We start from the raw sequence: 27,734 nt of genomic DNA, 5'->3' as shown, positions 1-27,734 counted from the left end.
TTAATGTTTGATGATAGTAGAGAGTTTTTAAAAGTCCACTTAAAATACCACCACCATGTTATATAAAACTGTTTATTCTTGCTAATTCCGAAAAGGTACATTGACCAAAATTAAGAAATCTGTGTACAAAGAAGCAAGAGATCCATCTAATAGAGCGCAGACTGTAAAATAAAAACGAGACAAAGTTTGGTCTTCACATGGGGGTTTAGGAAGGTGCCGGTGCTCTCATCGGACCTCTGGGTGCAGGAGGACGAGGCGGCATGGGAGGCCCTCTCTGAAAACCAAAGGGTGGGGGTCTGGGTGGTCCCGCACCATAACCTGGAGGCGGCATTGGTGGAGGAGGACCCCTCATACCCGGATGCATTGGTGGACCTGTTAAAAGTAGATGAAGATTTGTATAAATCATTGCATAAATAAAAACACACACACATACACGTTTTATATATATATATATATATATATATATATATATATATATATATATATATATATATATATATATATAAACCATCATTATATTGTGATAATGATCATATAAAATACTGATATATTCATAATACTATGATTTATAATTTATAATTTAATATTATTTCATGATTTCAATACATACTAACACAACAAGTCAGTCTCCTTCACACACACACACATACATACCCATTGGGGGTCCAAAGGGTCCTCTGGGAGGGACACCCATGGGTGGAGGAGGCATTTGTGGTGGAGGCGGTGCTCTTGGTTGGTTAGATCCTGGTGGGCCAGGTGGGGGAGGCACCATTCCTGGAGGTCCCGTTGGAGGCATCGGCATATGCGGCATTCCTGGCGGATGCATTCCAGCAGGAGGGAAGGGCGGGTGTCCCGGTGGGGGTCCTCCACCGCCCTGTGGCGCAGGAGTACCTGGTGCTGGAGGCATGGGCATACCGGGAGGCATCCCAGGTGGCATTGTGCCAGGAGGAGGAACAGGTGGGAAAGCACCGGGAGGAGGCATTCCTGCAAGATTAACATGCAAAGAGTTGATGCAGAAAAAAAATAACAGTATGGTAACTTGAATCACCAGAAAAACATTTCTATTTTCTTTTAGGCTATAAAGTTTTACAGACTTATGACATTATTTTACACCTAATCCTAGGTTAGAATTATGACTAGAGACTTTAAATTAAAATAACTGATGTTTTCTACTACTGTATTGACATTCTAAATTGCGGAAGTGCGCCTGTTTTCGCGATTGTCTTAGAACTTCCATTTCAGTCGCCTATGGGAGAAATGACTAGGAATAATAAACGGCAGAAAATGGTCAAACTACTTGCTCTACAAACAAATGTTTGCATGACTATACAGACCAAGTAGAATAATATAACAGAGAAATATCAGTTTGCAACATCAAACAGCGAAACGAGCAGTTTTTAATGTCTAAAAATGAATGTAAGTGAATGAGACCGGAAGTCTCGTGCCAAAAAGATTCAAATGGCAGCGCCTGCTCGTCGGCTAAGAATAAGGTCAATACCTGTTTGTGTTTTATTTCATCAAAATGTGACGGGGGTATTTTTTTTAAGAGTTTTTGTAGAAAACATTAAATATTTATGTAAAATAAAAAATATAAATATTAAATATTGAAGTGAAATGACACATTTTAATACACCTCAAGTTAAATAGAAAGGATTTGATATTTAACTTGTTTTAAATAACCATGACCCATTTCATAAAACAAATCTTATTTTATTAGGGCTTTTATTAAGGTACATTTATGACTTTATGACCAAGTAAAGATTTATTTTTTAAAAGAACACATTGTGTCAAAATACTGGTCACGTGACTGAAAAGTGACAAGTTTGCACCCATGTTTTATGATTTTTATCTGCTCTGATTTAAGAAACTGTAAAAGGGTGAATGACTTTTAAAGACCTGCAGAAATTCTCTCAGTGATAATTAAAATGCCAGCATTTATTGATCAGGGTTTCCTCTCTTTCATGAAATGTGCATTATTTGTCATCGTTTTTGTACAAGATGTAAATGTAATATTTTTATATAAAGAATTTTCCATTTTAGTTCTGTTTTTGTCAGCAGGACAGTACAATTGCTACAATAACACCTTAAACTAACTTCATTTCAAATTTAAATCAAGCACTATTAAGGACCTGATTTGTTTTTGAGTACTCTACAAGCCTTAAATCCGTATGTCTAAAATCGAAGTACTTTCAAAAAGTGTAGGAACCCTGGCTGATGTCTTTGAACGTGAAAGTAAAGTTTAAACCTCTTTAACCAAATTAAAGAAAGGTTTTTTATAACGTAGGGATGTGCAATGGACCCTTTTCACAAGAACTGTTATGGCGCGTTTAACGATCATCAGCATCTTAAATTAAAGCTGTATATCATTTCAGCATAGATATCGCAATGTGCTCATATACAATAGTCAAATTGCAGGACCCTCAATGTACAGTCTGGATAATAAATTATGACTTATGTGTGTTTTTGAGGCCTGTGACTGAGGGTATTAAATATATTCAGACCTGAGAAACTGTACTGTTTCTAACTTTCTTTTTTATAGGATTATTTATAAAACAAAGACACACAGTATTTAACATTTGATTATTCAACTACTACTTAAATACCGTTAGACTCATCAGAAAACCATTCAATTTTATTTACATCTTATAGTATTGATCTTTGCTTGTAGATTACTAGTTGTATTTTAACAAAATATCACAACGTTACTGTAACAGAGGCCAGCTAGCTAAGTGCTAAGCAGGTAAACCTCTCCCTCCTCTGTCTTCTAAAGGTGCTCTAGTGAAAGACGCTAGAGGCCATGGTCTTTAGACTTCCTGTTGAAGCAACCAATTCCCATACTAAGAATCACCGTTTCGATCCCAGCTCAGACCAGGTCGGGTGCAGTAGAACTGGTGGATTACACTTGGGGGCTCGTCCAGGATGAGACTGAGGCTTAGGGGGGTGAGTGTAACAGAGGCCAGCTAGCGAAGTACTAAGCAGGTAAACCTCACTTCTCTAACCTCAAAAGGTGCTCTAACGACAAACGCTAGAGGCCATGGTCTTTAGCCTCCTTGTTAGAGCAATCGACTCCCATACAACAAATTGCCAGTCACAGCTCAGACCGGGTTGGGTGCAGAGGAACCGGTGGGTTACACTTGAGGGCTCGTCTGGAATGGGAGTGAGCAGTGAGGTTTAGGAGGGTGAGTGTAACGGAGGCCAGATAGCAAAGGGCTACGCAGGTAAACGTCACTCCTCTGACCTCAAAAGGTATTCTAGACACAGAAGCTAGAGGCCATGGTCTTTAGCCTCCCTGGTAGAGCAACCGGCTTCCATTACAAAGAATCGCCAGTTTGATCCCAGCTCAGAATGGAATAGGTGCAGTAGGAACTGTGGGTTACATTACATTTTTCCAATATCATACAGCCCTATCTTAAATCTTTTTATATATTTTTAATAGATTATTTAAAAACTATTAACATTTTTATGTATTTATGTATGTGCTACATCATCTTTGCATTAAATTACCACCTATGTGTGGCATTTGAAATGCAGCGTCTATAGGGCAGGACAGTAAATTTGATGTTGTTCTATTTTCTGTCTGTCGTTATCAGTCTCACATTATTTTCTTTTCTTTCTTGAAAGTCTTGATAACACCATAGTGAAGTTTTTCTTTTACTATTTCAGCAAACAGGATTGTGAATAAAAAATATTTGTTGTACTCTCCCATTCACTTCACTCTAAATTTATCCAACTCTGACGACTTTGAACCTGGAAATGTGAAAAACATTTGCAACATGTCATTAAGATGTTTCTCATCTCTAACCTGGAATAGGCATGGCTGCTCCGAGGGCAGTCATGACAGGCGTGGGCATGCTTGGAGGAGGTGGAGCATCTGCGAAAAGCTGATGTGGGCGATCGGCCTGGGACAGTGGATTCTGTGCGGCAAGGAGACGCTCGGCTGCTGACCCATGTCTTTCACCCTTTGAGTCTTTCTTAAACGCGTATGAAACAGTGATGGGCCGATTACACAGATACTGGCCATTCATAGCCTCGATAGCCGCATCTGACGCATCAAAACTGGCAAAGTTGATGAAGGCGTAACCCTTCGAGTTGCCCGTATCGGGGTCTCGCATGATCTTGGGGGTCTGAAGGATCACACCGAAAGCGCTGAATGTGTCATAAAGTAATTTCTCGTCGATCTCAGGGTCCAAGTTGCCAATGAAGATGTTGGCACCAACGTCGAGGTTCTTGTTGTGCGCTGAAGCTTTGTTGACTCGTATGGGCTTGCCGTAAAGTTTGATCATATTCATTATTTTTATGGCGTAGTCCGCATCTTCTTCGCTGAGAAACTCCACAAAGCCATAACCTGAAGAAGAGAGAGCGATACCAGTTTTTGAAGTGATCCTATTAGGTTGTTAAAAGTTCCTAATTTTGTTTTACATGCAGGGCTCAACAATAAGGACTGCCCGGTGGCCCGGGGCCAGCTTGAAAGGCGCTCGGGACAGTAGACAGGATTGTTACTGGCCCCTATCGCACGTTATTTTTTTCGTAACCTGGTCACAACAAGTACATCGAAAACATGGCAAAATGGCAGCAACATCAAACGATGAGGCTAAAAGAAAATGTCTGTTTCTAAAGTATTGGAAGCAGACAATACATGTGTACAAAATTAAGAAACTGGAGAGAGAAAAAAAAAAGGTTGTCAGTTTGGCAAGCCATTTTTATAAAAATAATTTAGAGTTGCAATAAAATACCAGCTTTTTTTTCCATACTGCTCTTTCGTTGGCATAAAATCTTGAATTTTGCTCATTATACATTTATTACCATTTTTGAAATGTTTAAATTCTATTATTATTTAAAATATGTGGCTAAGACATAACTATTAACTTTTTGTTGTTTTTGGTGGGGGCAGTGAAAATCTCAACCACTGGCCCGATCGGCCCAGTAGACAAAATCCTTGCCGTTGAACCCTGACATGCATTCAATGTTAAAATACACTTTAATTTCTTAATACAATACATAAGAATTACTCAAATATGATTTGAGTATTGAGTACTAATTTGACTACATTTACAATATTAGGCAATGTTGATTTATCAATCAATCAATCAAATTATTTATATAGCACATTTTTACAATCAGAAGGCTGCTCAAAGTGCTTTACAGTCTTAAAAACAAAAAATAAGTTAAATTTAATGTACACCGTCCCTTGTTGTGAAATATAATAAGATAAAAATCAATATCAATTCTCTGTAGGATAGATTTGATAACACACAGGCAGTTTTTGATTGAGGTAAAGAAGGTTTTACATTCGCAAATTTATTCATTTTAACGGTTACTATATAGTTTACCACACTACTTTCAATATTCAGTCTAAATTTGCATGCAAGTATTACACTACAAACAACATTACACTATTTAATTGTCTGTGAACAGTGTTGTAGTCATCGGCTGCTAATATGGTTTCACTGTTTAGAATTTAAATATAATATTTTTCTGAAATTATATAGTTAAGGAGAAAGTCAGAATGTGCAAATATAAAACCAATTATACCTCAATCAGTTTTTGTGGACTTCCAAGTCTGCAGCCTATGAATGCAAAAGTAAGTGTGCAGAATTGCAGTTGTAACAAACAAACACAAGATTTGGGTAAAAAAAAATTATACAATAAATAATAAAAAGTACAAATAAAAACAAAATCAGTACTTATAACTGGGGTTTTGTTCAACAATGTCAACAACACAAACAAACGTAAGATTGAGCAAAACTAGATATTTAGCAGCCACTGGCTGGTATTATGCAAACTTGTTAGGAACACAGTTCCTGTATTGTTTACCACGCTACTTTGAATATATGGTCTAAAATATAATGCAACTATTTCATTGTCTGTGAACAATATTGAACTTTGATAGTCTTTGACTGCTAATGTCATTTTCCTTCTTATAATTTGCAAAGAATACTTTTGCTAAATTATATTAAGAGGAAAGACCGAATGAGGGAGTATAAAAGCAACTTTACCCCAATGGATTTAAAGACGTGGTAACTCACCCTGGTGTTGTCCTGTTACTCTGTCTTTGGGCATGTGTGTGTTTACAACAGGACCAGCTTGAAGGAAAAGCTCCCACAAAAGAGGCTCAGAGACCTTCTCATCGAGACCACCCACATATACAGTGGCATCTGCAGATAAAAGATGATCAATATAAATGACAACACTGAACACAAACATAGTATTTTATTTAACGTTAGATGCATTATTTATATACAATTTATTAATTCCGATAATAATAAGCATATTGAAATATGCATGATTGTTTTGTTACACTTCATTAAAACCAAAACTCAAACGTTTCTTTGTTTTTATTTGTTAAGCCAACATGTTTGAATGAATGAAAATGAGCGATTTGACTGTATCATAGAACATAGGAAGAACTTAAGGTGTTCAATAATGCTGCAATCCATCACTTACCCCGAACACTACATAACAATTTCACTAAAAAGTTAAATTTATCAAATATACCTTGATTTCGTTCTGAAATCGGTCCCGCCGCCATGATGAACCCCGGCGTGTGTACAGACGGAAGCAGTTCTTTTTGCTGAAATCACCTCAACATCGTCTTGTCATCGCAGTGCTGCCGCCCACAGGAGAGGAAGATGAACATTGCCGATTTTGTGGATGTCAAATTATGATTTACTACGTCCTTTGTCTGTTTTTGTTCGGAAGTTACTTAATATGTCTTTTATGTTGTTAAAGGTCATAAAATGGAGCCACAGCTGTGCTAAGCCAGGACCCAGTCAGACTGTCTAATGGACAGATCTGTGGCGACGAAACAAACAGTAGGCTACCGCATGGTTTTTATCACATAAGTAACAATTAATTAAATATGCAAGTTAATATTATCACGAGCTGTATAAAGTACTCAAATGACCTACCATACTTAAGTGGAAGTAGAAATACACAAACTGCTTGTTCAAGCTGAAGCAACACAATTCTTGTGATTTGTGGGGGCAACTTAATTGTTTTATGTTTAAACCAATTAAATTTGTTGAGACAATGAACAAATTGTGTGGAATTTTTTACAGTGTACTAACAAAGTAAAAAAGTGAGGTAAAAAAGTACAAATTAAAGTTTTTAATTAATGGTTAAAAACAAATAAGACTTAAAATGGCACACAAGTGGATAGACTTTATAAGAATGTATTAAAAATAAATTTTGGGTGAGCTAAGTTACCTCAGTATACTTTTAGATTTGATGATGAAAGAAGTTTCTTTTAGATAAGTAATAACATACGCTGAAATGTGTGCTGTTAACATACAAACTTTTAAATTTATCAATAAGCTATATGCACAGCTAGTTTTTTTTAGCCAATGATAAACTTCTAGCGAAAGCTTTATAAAAGCTTTAATTTCATAAGGTTTCTTTTACAGCATCGATGTTGTAATATAATTACAATACATTCAGTTAAATATTTGGTTGGTAAAGCATAAAAACCGTTTAAATGCAGGCGCCGTCATTAGCAGCGAGTAAGCGCAAAAACTTTAAAAAAAATACTGAGGAAAAATTAATTTCCATATTTTAATGACATGGTGTGGAAAAATAGTCTATAAATTAATGCAGTGTTTTTATGCTAGGTCTGATACCCACTATATATCGCATCTCAGCCAGGCAGTGAAGATTGCTGTTATTTAAAGAAATCAGATCTTAAACGCTGCAATTTAGTTTGGGATGACAATTAACCGGAAGCAATGGGGCTGACTGACTGAAATTAAAAGTTTGTGTGCATATACCCCATTGTGTGTAAGATGGAGGAAAAAACAACAGTGAAGCAATTACTTTTCAAAGTGAAATAAAATGATAGGCATTATAAAATTAATGGTTTTCTTCAAATCAAGCACAAGCACTCAATATAAATTACATTTTTGTCATTTAAAAACGTTTCCCAAAAATTAAACTAAAGTACATTAATTTAAGGTGGCATGGTGGCTTAGTGGTTAGTGCTGTTGCATAGAGTTTGCATGTTCTCCGCAAGTTGGTTTCCTCTAGGTGCTCCGGTTTCTCCCACAGTCCAAAGACATGTGCTATAGGTGAATTAAATAAACTAAATTGGCCCTGTGTATGAATGTGTGTGTGAATGATAGAGTGTATGGGTGTTTTCCAGTACTGGGTTGTGCCCAAGGTGCAAATTATACATTCACCAACAGGAGGGTAACCTTTTTGGTATGTTAACGTTAGTTTGTGTAATACATGCTTTAGTGAATCACATGAATGTATTTATTTGAGCTAGTTTAATTAATCTGATTTATTAATAAACATATTTAAGTTTCCAGTGTTTTGTGCGATATTTAGTGTATTCTGACCTACGATATCCTCTGATTAGCTATTCCAGAGTTTACTGTAGGTCAAACTATAAAAACTATGCATCTAATTTGAGTTCACTTTCAGGTTATATGTAGAAACAAACTGCTGTTTTACAAGAAAAGTGTCTTACGAACACTTTGGTTGTCTATCGGTGCTTTGATCTGATGGTTTCAGACTGATAAATAATTTGTTTCTCACATAGACTGATTGTGCATTCACAATGATATGAATAAATATAGGGGTGGTCAAATGTATATATAATCTATTTTTTTCATTCATTTTATTTTATTTTCAGTCCATTTATTAATCAGAAGTTGCTACAGCAGAATAAACCGCCAACTTATAGCCAGGGCCAGACGGAATCTGCGGACGTTTTTTGCTATTTCTGCTGAGAATTTTGGTAAAAATCTGTGGTTTTCTGCGGAATTATTTTGGGAGTATCCAGCAGAGTATCATAACTAAGACCTTAATGTATTAAATAAAAAGAAATAAATTACTGAATAAAAACTGAATAAATTCAGATATACACACTTACTCAAGTAAATAAACAGAATTAATGATGGGCTAAAAATCTGCAGAAATCTGCAGAATTCTGCGGAAAATCTGCAGAATTCTGTGTGCGCAGATTCTGTGTGGGCCTACTTATAGCATATGTTTTACACAACAGATGCCCTTCCAGCTGCATCACTGGGGAACACCCATACACACTCATTCACACACACTATGGACAATTTATCTATGGTCTATACCCAATTCACCTATATAGCACATGTCTTTGGACTGTGGGGGAAATCGGAGAACACGGAGGAAACCCATGCGAACACAGGGAGAACACGCAAACTCCACACAGAAATGCCAACTGACCCAGCCGGGGCTTGAACCAGCAACCTTCTTGTTGTAAGGCGATGGTGCTACCTACTGTGCCACTGTGACGCCCCTATTATTATCAGTTTTTATATTATCTTTTAAGAAACAAATCAGAGTAACCTCTATTTCTCTCTTTTTAGAGGACTGACCCCCATACACGCTGTTTTGATGTGCTTCAGGTGGGATAAAGCATTATTTAGGGGGGTCAGTTCTCCCGCGAAACCCCCTGTAATTCGCACCCTGGTTGCAACGCTGTAAGTGCATCCGCTGCATAAAACATATGCTAAAATAGTTGGCGGTTCACTCCACTGTGTCGATCTTGAAGGAAAGCTGAAGGAAAGCTGAAGGAAAATGAATGAATGAACATTCATTTAATAAGATTACACACATATTTCACACCCCTGGCTGTCTGTACCAAACAATATACACAATGGTTATTGTGAAAAAAGATGCATGAACAGCAGAGGTGTGATTCACAAGCCTAAACATGAGCCAAACACTGGGCTAAACAGGTAAATTTGCATTAAAATGAGCTAAATTCAAAGCTTTTGTTTTGATTACGTCAAACTAATCAAAACCCCTTTTATTTTATGTTTACAGAAACTCAACCTGTTGCCTATAAAGATACATGTTGATGCAGGACGGCTTGTTTTTCTGACTCAGCTCTTCTGATATTTGTTTTTGCGCATACAGAACTGGATACATACACGCAGTCGGAGTGAAGGAACGGTGATTTAACAGTAGTGTGTGTGAGAGAATGAAGTCACTCCCATTGTGTGTGTGTGTGTGTGTGTGTGTCAGTGGTTCTACCAGTTTCACCTGCTTTCCCACCCAAACTGTCTCAAAGAAGAGTCTGGCTGAATCTGCATTTAGACCTGCAAGAATGGATCAATAAAGCTGTCGGAGAAACCTGAGCATCTGCTTTTCTCCTCCCAGTGGATTCTGAGCTCGAGTAACACGTATGCACTAAACACAGACTGACACATTACAGCTAGAGACAACATGGGGACAGATTTAGCCTACAACTTTGTCTTCAAAGGTAAGTTTCAGTCAGCTGATTGAAGATTAAATGCTTTTACTGTGATTGCTGCGTCTGATGCCTAGCATGCTAATCTAATATATAAAAGATATTTGTTATTTTGTATTTTCATGTATTTCCAATTGTGTCAGAAATTGAAAGGGGTAGTTCACCCAAAAATTAATATTTACTCACTATTTATTCACCTTCAAGCGGTTCCAGAATAGATATGAAGATATTTTGAGGAAAGTTAAAAATCTGTAACCATTGACTTTCATAGTAGGAAAACAAATACAATGGAAGTCAATGGAAACAGGTTTCCAGCATTTTTCTAAATATCTTCTTTTGTGTTCAACAGAAGAAAGAATGTCAAACAGGTTTGCAACTAGTGAAGTGTGGAAATTGTATTTTCCTTTAACTACGCATCATTCAAAGTAAGTTAAATGCTGTCTTGGTTGTCTTTCAGTGGTTTTAATTGGAGAATCAGGGGTTGGAAAGAGCAACCTGCTGTCAAGGTTTACCAAAAACGAGTTCAACCATGACAGTCGCACCACTATTGGCGTGGAGTTCAGCACTCGCTCTGTTCAGGTGGACAGTATCACCATCAAAGCCCAGATCTGGGACACTGCGGGTCTAGAGCGCTACAGGGCCATCACCTCAGCGTACGTCCCTCACTTCATCTTCCTTTCATCTCAGATTCATGTACATTTCCTTGTTTTAGATTATCTGGAATTTGTTGCAATTGATTTAGACTCACACCCAGAACCACTCCTATATGTCTTTTTAACTTGGTACACAGTTTAAAGGATAGTTACTGACAGCTACAGTGCTTTTTGCATTATTTTACTATAGCATAGAAAGTGATTGTGTTTTAAAGTTTCTACCACTACACTTAAAAATGCAAAATTATTTCAACTCAACCAGTCAAATTTCTAATTCATTCATTCATTCATTCATTCATTCATTCATTCATTCATTCATTCATTCATTCATTCATTCATTCATTCATTTATTTTCCTTTGGCTAAGTCTCTATTTCAGAGGTAACCACAGTGGAATGAACCACTGACTGTTCCAGTATATATTTTACACAGCATATGCAATCTTGGGTGCAAACCCTGTACTGGGAAACACCCATACACACTCTTTCACACACATACGGCGAATTTAGTTTATTCAAGTCACCTACAGTGCATGTCTTTGGACTGTGGGGGCAACCAGAGCACCCGGAGGAAACCCACGGCAACATGCAAACTGTACACAGAAATGCCAACTGACCCAGCTGGGACTTGAAGCAGAGATCTTCTTGCTGTGAGGCGACAGTGCTAACCACTGAGCCACCGTGCCACCCTAATTTCTATTTCAACTAGTCAAATATTGGCATACCCAGTTACTGGGTTAAAATTGAAGTGCGATGGACACATCTGTGCTGCCTTCAACATTCAATCAGATGAAGGTCCCTTCTGAGGAAGGAAGTGAAGCAGAATTTTGATTAGGAAATGCCTTGATGCCGTCCTACCACTAAATTTTAGAGTTTTCAGACGATAGGAATTAGAATTTAACCATGGTTATGTTAAATATATAGTTACTGAAATACTGCAGAATATTGAGTTCTTCCTAAAAGATGCTTCTAGATTAGTAAATTATACTATTTAGAAGTTTTGATTTGGTAATTTATTATTATTATATATTTTAAGGGTTTTATGCTTATCAAGGATGCATTTATTTGATTAAAATTTATCAATTGTTATTACAAGTTTGAATAAAAAAATCTGTATAATTTTTTTATCAATTACCAGGATTTTGAATACAGCTTTGTATCTCAATAGATTTTATTTGATGGTTTAATGGTCGAATACGGTGGCCGAGAGAGCTCAAACGAAGTGAATTTAAAGTTAATTGTGCAATTTGTCAGATAATAAGAGATAAAAATATAATTACAACACATTTTAGATCTTTGCAGCATGTTTGAGCTCTCATGGCCAACGTACTCGAGATATTTATTATTAAATCGTTGTAGTGCTTTTTAATAATTTTGTAGTAACTGTAATGCATTTTTGCCTGGATTCATTAATTAACAGAAGATTCAAAAGAATGGCAGTATCCATACATTTATTATATATGTCTTTAAAGTAACTTTTATTTAAATTTAATGCATTCCTGCTGAATAAATTCTTCTTACTATGCTCACACTGAATAAAAATGTTCATGTTGTTGTTGACATACAGAGAAAAAGCATCTTAATTAACATTATTAACTGTTCATTACTGTTGGCATTTCTGTATTTGCATGTTCTCCCTGTGTTGGCGTGAGTTTTCTCCGGGTGCTCCGGTATCCCCCACAGTCCAAAGACATGCGCTATAGGTGAAATGGATGAAGTAAATTGGCTGTGTGTGTATGTGAGAGTGTATGGGTTTTTCCCAGTACTAGTGTGCGGCTGGAGGGGTATTCATTCATCCATTCATTTTCTTTTCGGCTTATTCCCTTTATTAATCTGGGGTCGCCACAGGGGAATGAACCGCTAACTTATCCAGCATATGTTTTACGCAGCGGATGCCCTTCCAGCCACAACCCATCTCTAGGAAAGCTGGATGGGCATCTGCTGTGTAAAACATATGGTGGAATAGTTGGCGGCTCATTCCGCTGTGGTGACCCCTGATAAATAAGCGACTAAGCCGAAGGAAAATTAATGAGTATTATTAATAAATACATTAGCCAAAAGTTCAAGTTTAATGGACCTTATTGTAAACTGTTACGATTAATATCTTACTGGGCCGAAACCTTGTAAACTTTGAAGTGTAGATATTGTGTGATTACAACATCCCGTTCCCCCAGCTTCCCCCGTAGGATGCAATACATACTTATTAAAAACCAAATAATGAATCATGTGAGCCAAATGCAATTGAGTTTCTTGTGTGTTTACATGTAATGCTGTTTGTTTTAGGTATTACAGAGGAGCAGTGGGTGCGCTGCTGGTCTATGACATCACCAAACACCTGACCTATGAGAGCGTGGAGCGCTGGCTGAAGGAACTGTATGATCACGCTGATCCTCATATCGTGGTCATGCTGGTGGGCAATAAAAATGACCTGGCAACTGTGCGCACTGTACCCACAGAGGAGGCCAAAGACTTTGCAGGTATCTGCAGTTTATAGCCCTCAGTTTAAGACATTTCAAGCATGAAAGAGGACCTTAATGTTGTCATTGCTCACCCTCTTTTAGAGAATACTTGATAACACATTTTGATTGATTGAATATTGATTGTTTCAATTCATAAATTAATTCATTCATTCATTATTGATTGATTGATTGATTGATTGATTAATTAATGACTTCATTAATTCGTTAAGGCATTAATTAATTAATTAATTCGTTAAGTCATTCAATTAATTAATTCATCGATTCCACTTATTTATTAATTTAATTTATTCATTTAGTTCATTCATTCACTCATTAACTGATTCATTCATTTATTCATTCATTCCATTCATTAATTATTGATTGATTTCATTCATCCATTGATTTGGTTGATTGATTGATTCATTGATTGATTCATTCACTCATTGATTCATTAATGGAATTCAGTCACTGATTCCATTTATAAATTTTGACTAACTTCATTCATCCATTAATTTGTTTGATTCATTCATTCATTCACTCATTCATTATTGTTTGATTTATTTGATTGATTTATTTAATAGATTCATTCATCGATTGATTAGATTGCTTGATAAATTTATTCATTCATTAATTTTTTGATTTGATTCCATTCTATTCCTTCTTTCTTTTATTCATTATCGATTAATTAATTAATTAATTAATTCATTCATTCATTCATTCATTCATTCATTCATTCATTCATTCATTCATTAATTCATTAATTAATTAATTAATTAATTAATTAATTAATTAATTAATTAATTAATTCATTCATTCATTCATTCCATCAATTCATTCATTATTGATGCATTTATTAGATTATTTCATTATTGGTTGATTAATTTGATTCCATTCATTCATCATTAATTGATTGATATATTTATTCATTTGATTCATTATTGATTTTATTCATTTAATTTGTTCATTCATTATTGATTGATTGATTCATTAATTGATTCAATTATTTCAATTATCCACAAATTCCATTCATTCATTCATTATTGATTGATTTCATTCATTCACATATTTATTTGATTGATTGATTGATTGATTGATTGATTGATTGATTCATTCATTCATTCATTCATTTATTCATTCATTCATCTGTGTGCAATATAAGACACACTCTGTGCAATGAGACCCTAGCAATTTTACATTTGTTATTATTGAAATGCATATGGATTCACAGAATAATCCCAATTAGAAAATGTTTAATTATTAATGATATTTTCTTGTCTGAAAAAATCAGATGCCAATGGCTTACTTTTTATGGAGACTTCAGCATTAGAGTCGACTAATGTTGAATCTGCTTTCCTCGAAGTTCTAACAGGTAAGTTTTATTTTTACTTAACGTCACTGATTAAGACTGAACCCAAACCTTACCTTCAACCCATATCTCATTAGGAGATGAGCAAATCCTACTAAAATGTACAAATGAGATTACACAAATTAGCTACTAAATTAAAAAGTTACATAAGTTACAAACATTGGGCACTCATACATAGTATATCAAACTAGTTGATACCTTTATGACTCACTTTAAATGCATTATTTTTTAACTCTGCCCCCACTGATTCAATTGCCCCTCTTATACTCTCCTCATAACTCCCTGTGCACTAAAATGTGCACAATTAAATTTGCACATATCATTGCACTGTTGCATTAATTCATCTTGGATTGTACATATCCACTGCACATATACATTTGTAATTATATTCAGATCTATCTGCATACCTTTGATTATTATTAGCAACCTGTATGTATAGTTATCTATTGTAAATCTCAGTTCATAGTTAAAATAACCTGTATATAATGTTCATAGTACATCCATCTGTAAATATATCAACAGTTTTTCTCTTAATGCACTTTAGAACTTCGCCAAGACGGAATCTGCGCCACAGATTTCCCCAGATTTATAGCTCATCATTGATTCTTTATATTCACTTGTGTAAATGTGTGTAAATTTAGATTTATTCAGTTTTTTTCAAATTTATTTCAGTATAATTATTGACTAATATTAAAATATTCATATAATTTATTTACAATACGGTTTGTAAAGTCATATTTTCTGTCTTTTAGTAGATATATTAAATAGACTTGCTTTGTTTTTCCAAATAAAGTGGATCTGATTGGATTTGCATTGTAAACATTAAACACAAGTTAAAAAGGTATTACTCTTTATTTCATATATTAAAGTTTAAGTTATGATACTCCCAAAATCATTCAGCATACATCCATAGATTTTCAACAAAATTCTGCGCAAAAATAGCAAAAAACATCCGCAGATTCCGTCTGGCCCTCCTTAAATCCTGCACTTGCTGCTATTGCACGTCTGGTTAGAAGTAAACTGCATTTCGTTGCCCTGTACTTGTACATGTGTGATGACAACAAAGTTGAATCTAATCTAATCTAATTATTGCAGTGTTCAATTATGTTTTCCAGCAATACACCAGAAAGTTGCTAGTAAAGAAGTGACCAGAGGCTCGATCAGCGCCGTGACTCTTGGACAGACACACGGTCCGTCCAGGGAATTCCAGGAGAGCCGAAGCTGCTGCAAAAACTCCTGAACACACCAGAGGACATCCAGACCAAATCACCATCACCAGCACAAAACAAAGACTTTTAATGATGACATTGGATGTCATATCAGTGAGTGAAACAGAGAGGCCGTCAGCATTAAAAAATATGATTTCTTTTAAAACAAGAAGCTACAGATGAAGAAGGTGAACAATGATCTATTTAATTGATAACATTATGAATCTGATTAATATTTTTAAAAATTAAATATGCATTCATTTCTAGCACAAAAATCTGAAAATGGAAAAAAAACTCAGAACAATTTTGAGCAATTGACCTTAAAAATGATGCATAGTTGGTATTTATAGACTATAAAATTGTGAAGACATTTATAGACTATTAAAATAATTGATATTTATAGACACATTAATAAAGTGCAACAATATAAATAGTTTAAAGTGCATGTGGGCTGTATTATTTACTATTATTTTGCTAAAAGAGAAAAAAAAGTGCTTTACAAAACACAAATATGTCGAAATTGGAAAGTGTTTTTAAAATAAAATGGATGAAATTGATAGAAACAGCTGGAACTGATCATGCAAGACATGGTGCATTTTTTTATTTTTAGTAATGAATCCCATTATAGATAAAACACATATAAGTTGTGCTGTATTATACAAAGCTTGAGTTCAATCAATACTGACATAGTTGCAATGTAAAAAAAAATGTTTTTAAGAAATATAAATCTTAGACTGAACAATTAGACCTTCTCATGGAAGGTATCTATGGTTTATGGAGTATTGATATTTTTGCATTGAATTTTTGGTCATTTGTTTTTAAAATGGTGTTAAACCGATCTGAGTTTTATATTCATTATGGAAATGTACACTGTTGCAGCTTGCAAAATGTATTATTATATGAAACAGTAATACTTTAGTTTAAGACCTCTGTCAGACACAAAAGATTTTGTTTGATATAATTATAAGAAATTTTCTGCAAGCAGCAGCATGCGGGACATTTTGTGTTGGCCCGTGTGCTGATTCGTTTGTCCATAAATATATTAATAAAAAGTTATACATGCCAGTTTACTTTTTCTAATTCTATTGGTAATGTTACACGTGTCTACACCCCTGGTAATTATGTATCCAGCCCTGAAAAAGTTGAAGAGACTACTTGAAGGTTATTAATTCTTTGGATTTGCCATTAATAAGTATGTTTTGTAGTATTTTTAGGTGATAAAATACTGAAGATAAGGACTTATGACTTCTAGTTTAAATAGCACTGGGGTTAAATATTGCTGTTTTAATGGGTTTCAGTGGGGAGACTTTTGTCAGAAGGTCCTGCATGTAACTTTCTTTTATCGTGAGTAAAGTAGATTTTTGAAAAAAAAAATTAAAATAAAAAAATGAAATCTATGCCAAAATATATGCTGTTTTCATTAACACCACCAAAATGACACAAAATACAAAATGAAAGTCTGTAAGAATGCACATAAGCTCTGAAACATTGACTTTGCCATCTTTTGCCAAAAATATTTTATTAATAGTATAAGCAGTTTTAGTAAAATTTTTGTAATCTTTTGCTATTTATTTTTTGTTTATTTTTACTACATACACATACACACACACACACACACACACACACACACACACACACACACACATACATACATATACACACACACACACACACACACACACACACACACATACATACATATACACACACACACACACACACACACACACACACACACACACACACACACACACACACACACACATATATATATTTATACAACAGTTCTGTCTGGTTCTCAAATCTGATTGGCTGATAGCCGTGCGATATTCTGCAATATCAGAACTCCTACAGCCTATTTACCATTTGTGTAATACTCCGCCCACATACAGCCAGCAAAAAGCAGACACTACAGATCTAAAGTTTAAAAGATGCCTGCTCAACTGTTTAACTGTCAGCTTATGATTTGAATACGGAAGAAAGTAGTTCCTCATACAAAAGGGTTTTTGAGACTCTCCTTGTTTGATTTTGTTTTTTTATACACAATTATGCTGTCAAACTGTTGTATAAACGCAATATCACACTCGTAGCAATGCAATATGGCTGTATATCGGCACTGGTGGGGCACTAAGGCACATATATATATATATATATATATATATATATATATATATATATATATATATATATATATATATATATATTTTTTTTTTTATTAATAGTATAAGCATTTTAGCATAATTTTGGTTATTATTTAGTTTCTTTTAAAATAATAGTGTAATATAATAATTTTTTGCATAATTTAAGCATAAACATTTATTTCACACAAAAAAACAGTACAGTAATTACCAACATTAAATTCCAAGAAATTTGTTTTATTTATTTTAGGTTTTTATAAATCCACATATAATCAAATCAGAATAGTGCTTTTGAAACATTCTAACCAACCTTGCTAACTATTTGACATTCATGACTCGAACCTCATTAATCATCAAATCCAAATCTGCCCATTATTAAAAAAGCAAAATATGTGTTCAGAGCAAATTTATTCCAGAAGCTTTTTCTGTTTTTTTTGGACTAGCAGCTATGTAGATGTTCAGTTGAGCTGAAACACACACTCTGTGCCCGGGTACTGAGGCAGATTGAGCTGATACTTCTGTTCAAGCACAGGAGGAACGAACCGTCCGCCCAGAAAATGAAAGCGTCCTTTAAAGAGAGCCGCTGATTTCTTTGGAGCTGTGAGGGAGATCAGCATATCAGGCTGAATCCCGTCAGGACATCCTTTCTCCACATCCCAGCCTGAAGAGTCAAAACACACACTGAAAACCTTAAAATCCCGAAATTAATCATAAAGATTTGCCTTAAGTGTCTCGTTCTAAGTCAGCGATCTTGTTCATTATTTACAGTATGATGTGTCTGAATGCTGACCTGAAGGAATGTCCACACTAGCAATGGGCACGGTGATTTTCTTTAGCTGGGAGAGGATTTCTCCAAACGGCTCTCTGACGGCACCCTTAAAACTGAAGCCAAAAATGGCGTCCACAACCAGGCTATACGCTTCATCGATCAAGTCAGCCTGAAGACCGCAGGGTCAAATACACAGTTAGTACACTCACAGCCGAAAAAATAAGTATTGAACACAACAGCATTTTTCACTTGAATTTTTCACCGAATGTTGTTAACAACCAAATAAATCCATACATAAATAAATAAATAAATAAATAAATAAATAAATAAATAAATAAATAAATAAATAAATAAATAAATAAATAATAATAATTAGTTTACAAATTAAGTAATAAAATGAAATCAAAAGAAAAAGTATTGAACACATTTCAAGTGCTGAAACGTTTATTAACAGCCCGGGTTGAGGGCCGTCAGCACTTTAGATTTTGGTTTATTAATGAAAAGGCCTCCTGTGTGGTGACGAATGTGTTTTTGTGTGTTGTTGTACCTCCGGCATCTCCGTCAGGAAGGGAATCTCCATCTTCTGACACTGGATGGACAGGTTCTGGAACAGCTGTTTGTTGGGCCGCTTCGGGTACAATACAGATGGCTCATAACCCTGACACATTCACACGGAACATCAATAATGTCAATATGCCTCCGGGAAATATTCAGGCTAATGAAGGAAACATTTTAATTAGATTTAATTAGGTTTATTTTTAGCGATATCCTGAACTAGGGGATGACAGATTCTACAAATTGACATCATCAATTGTCATTCAAAATGAACAATCAATGAAGAAATGCCAACGTTTACTCATGATGATGTGTTACCCGTGACATGTTACAGGCATTTATTTATTTATTTATACATAAATGATTTGTATTAACTGATGTATAAATGATTATATTACATGTGCATAGGCAAATGTAATAAACTGAAACATAACAAAACTTAAAAACTACAAAGAAATATTTGCATCAGTATTTATATCAAAACTTAGAAATCTAAAAACAAACTGGTTGAATTGAATAAAAGTCAAGGTAAAATTATGACAACTATACATACTAAACACATTTACAACAACAAATAATGATAAAAAAATGTCAAAATTAAATAAAATTGACTAAAATGTAAAATTTGTATAGAAAATATAAAAACAACCATATTATTATTTAATGACAATAAATAAACTAAATACTGTAAAAGCTACATATGCATATTTACAAAAAGCTAAACTTAGAATAATAAAACTCAATCAAACTGGATTCGCATGAACTAAAAATAAAATGAATATGGTATTTATAAACAACAACTCATATATGTCTAATATATACAGTTGAAGTCAGAATTATTAGCCCCCCTTAAATTATTAGACCGCTTTTTTATTTTTTCCCCAATTTCTGTTTTAGGGAAAGAAGATTTTTTCAACACATTTCTAAACATAATAATTTTAATAACTCATGTTTAATAACTGATTTATTTTATCTTTACCTTGATGACTGTAAATAATAATTTACTAGATATTTTTAAGACACTTCTATACAGCTTAAAGTGACATTTAAAAGCTTATCTAGGTTAATTATGTTAACTAGGCAGGTTAGGGTAATTAGGCAAGTTATTGTATCACAGTGGTTTGTTCTGTAGATTATCGAGAAAAAATACAGCTTAAAGGGGTTAATAATTTAGTCCCTAAAAAAGTTCATAAAAAATTCAAAACTGTTTTTATTCTGGCCGAAATAAAACAAATAAGACTTTATCCAGAAGAAAAAATATTATCAGACATACTGTGAAAATGTCCCTGCTCTGTTAAACATCAGTTGGGAAATATTCAAAAAAAGAAGAAAAAAAATTGAAGGGGGCTAATAATTCTGACTTCAACTGTATGTCTATATATATAATGACATTATTATTAATGACAATAATATAAAATAATATATAATAAAATATAATAGATAAAACAAAGAAAAAATATATAAATATATATAAAATATAATAACAATATATGCCTGTTACAAATAAATGCCTGTTAATGATGTCAGTAATTGATATAAAATAAAGGATTATCAACACTCAATTATGGAGGTGAACTCACAAATAGTTTGAGGTGTCTGGCACACACCAGGCCGTCTCCTCCGTTGTTTCCTGGCCCACAGATGACCAGGACCCTGGCTGGACTCTTAAGCAGTGATGTTACAGGGTAACCCTATGAAGTGAAAGGCTGATTAGAGTGCGTGTGATCAGTGTGTGTGTGTGTGTGTGTGTGTGTGTGTGTGTGTGTGTGTGTGTGTGTGTATGTGTGTGGTCAGTGTGTGAGATGGAGGAGCGTCAGATATACCTTTGCCACCGCAGTAGCGCAGCTTAAACCCGCCAGCTCCATCAGCTGATCCACACTGAAGCTGAAGTCGCTGAACAGCTCCTCGTCAATCTGCTGAGCCTCCTCCTGACTACAGCACAACACAACACACAATACAACTAGCATCATATGTTTGTGCTAGAAAAAAACATTCATATATTGACAAACAATGCAACACATTAAAGCTTTAATGATGGGTTATTATTATAGTTAACTAACTACAATTAAAACCTTAATTTAATTAATTTAAAATAAAATTAACAAACAAATAAATCTACTTTGTTTTTATACATTTATGTATATTTTCTGAAGAATATAAACTCAGTTTTATTTAGTTTAATTTGATTTGCTTTTAATTTTATTGTTTTAGTTATCTAATTGCTTTACCACTGATTAATAATGACTAATAAGCATCAGTACTCATCATGTATAAGAATCACGTATCGTCATCCTCTCCTGCAGCCTGTTTTTCTGCACTCACCCCAGGTATTTGACCCCGGTATTGGCCATAGTGCAGGTGGGTCTGTGCGTGAGGTGTTTACTGTAGATGTTAGAGGCAGCAGATGAACATGCTCGTGTGTGTGTCAGGACGAAGCCTCCTCGTGACGTCACAAGAAGACCAATGCCAAACAGAGCTCGAACCCCCAACATTCACCTGGCTGAAGCGGCTGCCACACAAACATTGGGTTCATTTCTATTTATCTGTTCATTTCTACTACAATGAAGAAAAAAATCGTAATTCTTTGACATTTCTTGGACAATTACAGTTACAAGTACCACTTAGTAGTTTATTAATTTTAAACACAAATATTATTTAATTTTTTTAAAATTCATGTCAAGTACCTGATTCACTTTGTTATAGAGCCATAAAACAATAATATTTTATGCATATATAGTTCTAAACATATTTACGCATCTAATATAAACAATTTTACTGTATATATAATATGTATACTTCTAATTAGTGCAGGGACAAAAACTTATCGCGTTAAATTGCATACAAAATAAAAGTTTCACACACACTTAAATTATGTTAAAACCAACTTTTATTTTGGATGTAATTAATCGCCATAAATCTTTGCCCAGCACTAAAATATACAATATTATCAACAACACTTCATAATAATCACAAAGGCTCATTGATTATAATAAAAACTGACATTAGACATTCATAAATAATATTTTTGAACAGTTTTAAAGTTGTTGTTGAGTTAAATAACTGCTGTCACGTAGAATCAACTTCAATTCAGAAGCATTCAGTAACTTACCTGTTTGTAAGTGTCTGTATTCAAATCAGACGCTCAGTAACATTGAATAACTCCAACAATATGCTCAAAAGAACAAATATAGCAGAAACCACAGCTTTTTACAGGATCCAACCATGCACAAATATATTAGATAAGACACTTTGCAGCCCTCTGCAGCTGAAACACGGTATTTAAACAATATCCGGGTTAGTGAACGTCAGCGACTTTTCATAATAACAGTCTGACTCTTTTTGATTTCGATTTTAAAACAATAACTAGCAAATAATATTAATGTTAATATGCTATATTTCAATAATAAAAACCTGTTTGCTCTAAATTAGATTAAATGTAAATAATCAGTGCAAAATAAATATTATTATATTACATTACTGAAACCATAAAATGATGAGGATGATGAGGAAAAGGATGATAATAAATAAATTAATAATAATAAATAATAGATAATAAATGAATTAAAATTACTTGAATAATTATAAATAATACTAAAATGATGATGATGATGATAATAATAATGATAATAATAATGATAATGATAATGATAATGATAATGATAATGATAACAACAACAACAATAATAATAATAATAAAATAATAATAACAATAACTAATAAGATGAAATGGGTGATTCATTTCGCTGTGGTGAACCTGACATATTAAAGAGACTTAGCCGAAAAGAAAATTAATGAATAAATAAAAAATGAAATGATGACAAAATTACCATGAAAATAAATTATATTTATTATTATGATGAACAAATAACCACAACATTAGTAACAAAAACATAATGGATAAAGTGTAAACAAACCAAACAAAATTTAAAACAACAAATTATAATAATATTATCATGAATACTAAGAAAAAGAATAAAGAATATTTATTGATTGGTTAAATTTAAATGGAATTACAAGTAAATAAACCAATTACTACAAATAATATCAATCATAACCATGTTAATAATAATAATAATAATAATAATAATAATAATAATAATAATAATAATAATAATAATAATAATAATAATAATGATAATAATAATAATAATAATAATTTATGTTGTTGTTATTTTTATTATTTTATTATTATTATTATTGTGTTGTTGTTATTATTGTTATTATTAATGTTATTAACATAATGATTATTATCATAATGATCATTGCTTACTGTTTTGATTTAAATAAAATTAGATCAAATTAAATGTATTATTACATAATTGTACTTTTTTCTTTTTTGCCAGACACAAATAGAAACTGTGGTCTTTATTTGTACTTCACAAGGATGTGTGGATGCACATATGTTTGAAAGCAGGGGTCATTTAAATGTTTACTTGCTGTTTCTGTGTTTGTATCCTTGAATATAATTTACATGTAACGTTTATTTACTATCAACTTTGTAATAGAATATATGCATAAATTTACGGTTCACATCCTTGTGTTCAAGTCAGCTCTCATCTCGGTTAAATCCTCCTCACCCCTGTCAGTTTTTGTGGTACGTTCCAGTTATTTAATAGCGCGCTCAGGACGCTAAAGCTGGCACAGTGTGAATGGTCGTCAGAGGCAGGTGTGTTATCATCATAAACACTGCATGCTGTCACACAACATTCATCCACTGGATATGCTGACGCATTACCTGGCTTAAGGTAAGCACGAATTAATTTCAAGCGATAATTTTAGCCTAACAATGAACTGTTGTGTCATAAATAAAACAGTGAGCGTAAAAACGCAAAGGATTTAAATAATAGGAGCTTTGACTTAAACTTGACTGTTTAAAAGAGTACAGAATAATACCCCGGGAAACAAAATACTTTTGTTTATTGGAGTTTTATATGGCAGGAGGGATATTTAGAGGTTTCCTATGTTCGTTCAGCTATATTGTAGTTTAATTTCATATCACGCATTGCATTTTATTTGTATCGTATTATATTTATTATATATTGCCATTTTAAAAATAACTATAACCAAAAAAGTAAATTGTTGGTGTTAAATTAAATATTTGTATATGTTTATGTTATCTATCTATCTATCTATCTATCTATCTATCTATCTATCTATCTATCTATCTGTCTATCTGTCTATCTATCTATCTATCTATCTATCTATCTATCTATACTGTATATATAGTGTGTAACAACATTTACTGTTAGAAAAATGATTTGTTTTCCAGATAAAGATCACTTTATTAATAATAATAAAAAATACAATTGTATATAAGAACATATTTACACTTGTTGGTGACTATACAATCTTTTTTCCTCCTCTGTATCATAATGTAATCTGATAATATGATTTAAACATAACATGACCTTGAATCTGAATAAAAGAGGCATCACAGTAGCTCTCCAATATACTTTGAAGTACCTTCGAGCTGTGAATGCACAATGCAAAGTGTCTCAGGATGATTTAATTTCATCAAGCAGCAGTTTTTGATGCAAACTCAGTGTAACTGAAACTCAGAGATGCTGTATCACTGTTGGTATGTCCTCATCGATTGATCCCGCAGCAGCAGAGCTTTCACATCCAGGCGGACACTCGTGGAAGGCTGCCATGGAAAAACCCGGTGAAATATAATGTGTGCTGATAGCTGCTGTCTATAAATTACCGATAGGCAGAGATGACGGCCTGCTTGCCCGGCTTGGACACGTTGCTTTAAAGATCCAGCCATTGTAGTGTCTGAAGAGTCGTCTGCACCGGGCTCTCGCAAACTGAAGAGGCACAGCAATATCAATCTATTGATGAGCGCTGTGTGCATGTTTCATTGTAAATTAGCCTTGTTACGTAAAGATGCTTTTTGTGCTCTCATGGTCATGGCTGCTTCGATAATGCCATCGTGTTTTCCAGCAAGAGCTTTTAGTGAATCATGTTTGTCTCTTAGGATGCCTTAGTACATTTGGATGTAAACCAGACCCTTCAAACTTACAATCACTATGCTAATGCTGTCATGCAAAAGCCAGAGGAGGAAAACATCATGCAGTTTGTGATTATAATTGATGCCTTGGTAAAATGTATTCAGTATAGGTTTTGTGTGAATGTTGGCCGCTGTCCGGTGCTGAAATCAGTCTCCATTTTGTTTCATATCTAATTTCACAAAATGACATAACTGTATTGGATAGAGTTCATCATTTTAAATTGATTGAGATTGTTTTATTGGAGAGTATCTGCATAAAAGTACAAGCATAGAACAATACAACTAAACAAAGTCATTCATTCCTTTTCCTTCAGCTTAGTCTCTTTATTCATCAGGGGTCGTCAAAGCTGAATGAACCGCCAACTTATTAAATGTTTTACACTGCAGATGCCTTTCTAGCTGCAACTAAGTACTGGGAAACATCCATACATTAAAACTAGCAATGTGAGCTAACAAAATCAAAAAGGTTAGTTTTGATTTCATGCATAATGTTCATCTTTTTTTTCTCCCTCTGTGAATGTTGCAAATTTTATTTAATTATTTATTTTTTAAATTTTGTAACATGTTTATTTAAGGTTTTCGAAAAAATGTACAATGTGCTTTTACAGACATAGTCAAAGGCAAGTTTTACAAAAATGTGCCAGGAGTTGTAGGAATTGTAGTAATCCTTAAAAACAAGCCAGCAGATAGATGGAGGTAAGGGAAAGAGAAAAAAAGGGAAACATCATACTATCTATAAGTATCAATATTGGCAACCAATTAGTCATATAGTCTCTGGAAAGGCACACAAAACTATATATATATATATATATATATATATATATATATATATATATATATATATATATATATATATATATATATATTTTTTTTTTTTTTTTTCCCCCTTATCACAGCACATTCCTATAATATGGACATGTCATTGGAAAAAAAGAACTTTAGAACAGAACAAAAGAAAATAAAAACAACAACAAAAGTAACAAAAAAACAAAACAAAAGACCATTCTCTGATCCTCCGACAACCCTCCTCTACAAAACAAAAACCTAATTAACACACAAAACTATTTCTCTCACATGTGAGGGCAAGTGACCTATAAAAGGAAACCATATATTATGAAAACTTCTATGTTGTCATTAAGCACAGCTGAAAGCCTCTCATGGGGCAAAACTGCAAAAATCTCTCTGTACCATTGTGTCACAGTGGGGGGAGTGTTTTTTATCCATCTAATAAGGATGCATTTTCTTGCCACAAGTAGCAGTTTATTTAAAAATGTATAACTTTTGGTGTAAAGGGTCAATGACATTGCTTGTGTTTTAGAAGGGAGTCCTAAAAGAAAAAGACCGGGATCTTTTTTTAATTTGATTTTAAAAATTGTGCTAATTTCATACGCAAAAAAGTTCCAGAATCTTGAAATGAGTTTGCACTTCCAGAAACAATGACAGTATGTTCCAAGCTCTGTATGACACTTTACACAAAGAGTCGGTATAGATAATGTTCATCTTTATATTTAAATATTCCTTGGTTGGTGTGTGAGTATGTGCAGCAAAATAGTATGATCATTTTCATTGCAAACACTATGAAATGTATTGGGTACCTCAATATAGTTTCACTGCACCTAGCACAGACAGTGGCACAGTTTACGCCACTCTTCTCTGTATTTTGGTGCAGTAAAAGTCTTGAAGTTTGCTTGTAGATGATCAATAAACTCTCTGCTGTGACTTAAGTTTGAATGCGCTTCTATAATAAGCACTGAAATGGGGCTATTCTCGCAGGAGAAACCCAGCATGCTGTCTTTTAAATAATTGAGCGGCCAAAGAGACAGATTTGTTTTTAATCCACCTGTCTCTGGATATAGGAGGAAAAAGATTGATTCTAACCAATGCCTTTTTCGGTTTTCCTGAATATTTGATTGCTCTAGTTGAGGATATTGGCATTCATAGAGTAATTGGCTTCATCCGGCATCTGTAAGTAACGAGTGTTGGTAATTTTCTCCGAGGGGTCCACGTCCTTCCAATTAGCAATCTGCTCTTTGGTCTTTCCCTGCTGGTGTGGGATATATATGGACCAGATGCTTATTAATGAGTCTCATTAGTGACTTTTAATCCAATGCAAAGGTGTGTGCTTAGTGTTTAGACTTTGCACATGCACATGAAGGTATGTTTAATTTATAAAAAAAACAGTTGACCTAGTTTGTGGCAGCATTTTGCAGAATCATAGACTCCATGCATGCAAAGGTAAATAGCACTATATTTGAAAAAACTTACCTTAAGATGTTTTGTTTTTCCTGTGATTATATACTGTGATATGAATATGCTGAAACAATATATATATATATATATATATATATAT

At 33.9% G+C, this 27,734-nt stretch overlaps 4 protein-coding genes across 8 annotated transcripts in view; 2 read left to right on the top strand and 2 right to left on the bottom strand.

Annotated features, from left to right (window-relative positions):
• Window positions 1-58: 58 nt before the first annotated feature.
• sf3b4 (splicing factor 3b, subunit 4) lies at window positions 59-6,557 on the bottom strand. The gene is given in 5 exon segments (NM_153661.4): window positions 59-372; window positions 655-984; window positions 3,803-4,345; window positions 6,027-6,155; window positions 6,496-6,557. Coding segments are annotated over 5 exon segments (1,203 nt in total). The 5' UTR covers window positions 6,530-6,557; the 3' UTR covers window positions 59-205.
• Window positions 6,558-10,051: 3,494 nt separating this feature from the next.
• On the top strand, window positions 10,052-17,317 carry rab25a (RAB25, member RAS oncogene family a). Of its 2 annotated transcripts, none has more exons than NM_001008641.2 (5): window positions 10,052-10,240; window positions 10,686-10,881; window positions 13,163-13,356; window positions 14,627-14,707; window positions 15,820-17,313. In NM_001008641.2, the coding sequence occupies exons 1-5, from the start codon at window positions 10,204-10,206 to the stop codon at window positions 15,942-15,944; spliced, it is 633 nt and encodes a 210-aa protein (NP_001008641.2). In that variant the 5' UTR covers window positions 10,052-10,203; the 3' UTR covers window positions 15,945-17,313. The 2 variants fall into 2 exon arrangements, with proteins under 2 accessions (NP_001008641.2, XP_068071223.1); XM_068215122.2 differs by having other exon boundaries at window positions 10,174-10,240; window positions 15,800-17,317.
• A 949-nt stretch (window positions 17,318-18,266) lies between these two features.
• Window positions 18,267-24,042, bottom strand: naxe (NAD(P)HX epimerase). 2 transcript variants are annotated; one of them, XM_073930759.1, is made up of 7 exons: window positions 23,952-24,042; window positions 21,697-21,909; window positions 21,198-21,306; window positions 20,955-21,065; window positions 19,367-19,477; window positions 18,841-18,988; window positions 18,267-18,711 (listed from the first exon to the last, which is right to left on the bottom strand). In XM_073930759.1, exons 2-7 carry the CDS (start codon window positions 21,864-21,866, stop codon window positions 18,509-18,511), a joined length of 852 nt encoding a protein of 283 aa, XP_073786860.1. In that variant the 5' UTR covers window positions 21,867-21,909; window positions 23,952-24,042; the 3' UTR covers window positions 18,267-18,508. The 2 variants fall into 2 exon arrangements, with proteins under 2 accessions (XP_073786860.1, NP_001002618.1); NM_001002618.1 differs by lacking the exon at window positions 23,952-24,042 and adding an exon at window positions 22,484-22,644 and having other exon boundaries at window positions 18,272-18,711; window positions 21,697-21,883.
• oxr1b (oxidation resistance 1b) overlaps window positions 24,012-27,734 on the top strand; it is a 97,891-nt gene continuing 94,168 nt past the window's right edge. For all 3 annotated transcript variants that reach the window (XM_005159459.5, XM_005159458.5, XM_073931030.1), the window contains exon 1: window positions 24,012-24,119. The gene's annotated coding sequence lies outside the window, so the exon portion shown is untranslated. The remainder of the gene's footprint in view (window positions 24,120-27,734) is intronic.

The sequence above is a fragment of the Danio rerio genome, chromosome 19 (genome assembly GCF_049306965.1).
Source record: "Danio rerio strain Tuebingen ecotype United States chromosome 19, GRCz12tu, whole genome shotgun sequence".
Lineage (NCBI taxonomy): Eukaryota > Metazoa > Chordata > Actinopteri > Cypriniformes > Danionidae > Danio > Danio rerio.
The sequence above is the reverse complement of the archived record's forward strand: the minus strand, read 5'-3'. Positions and strand labels throughout refer to the sequence as shown.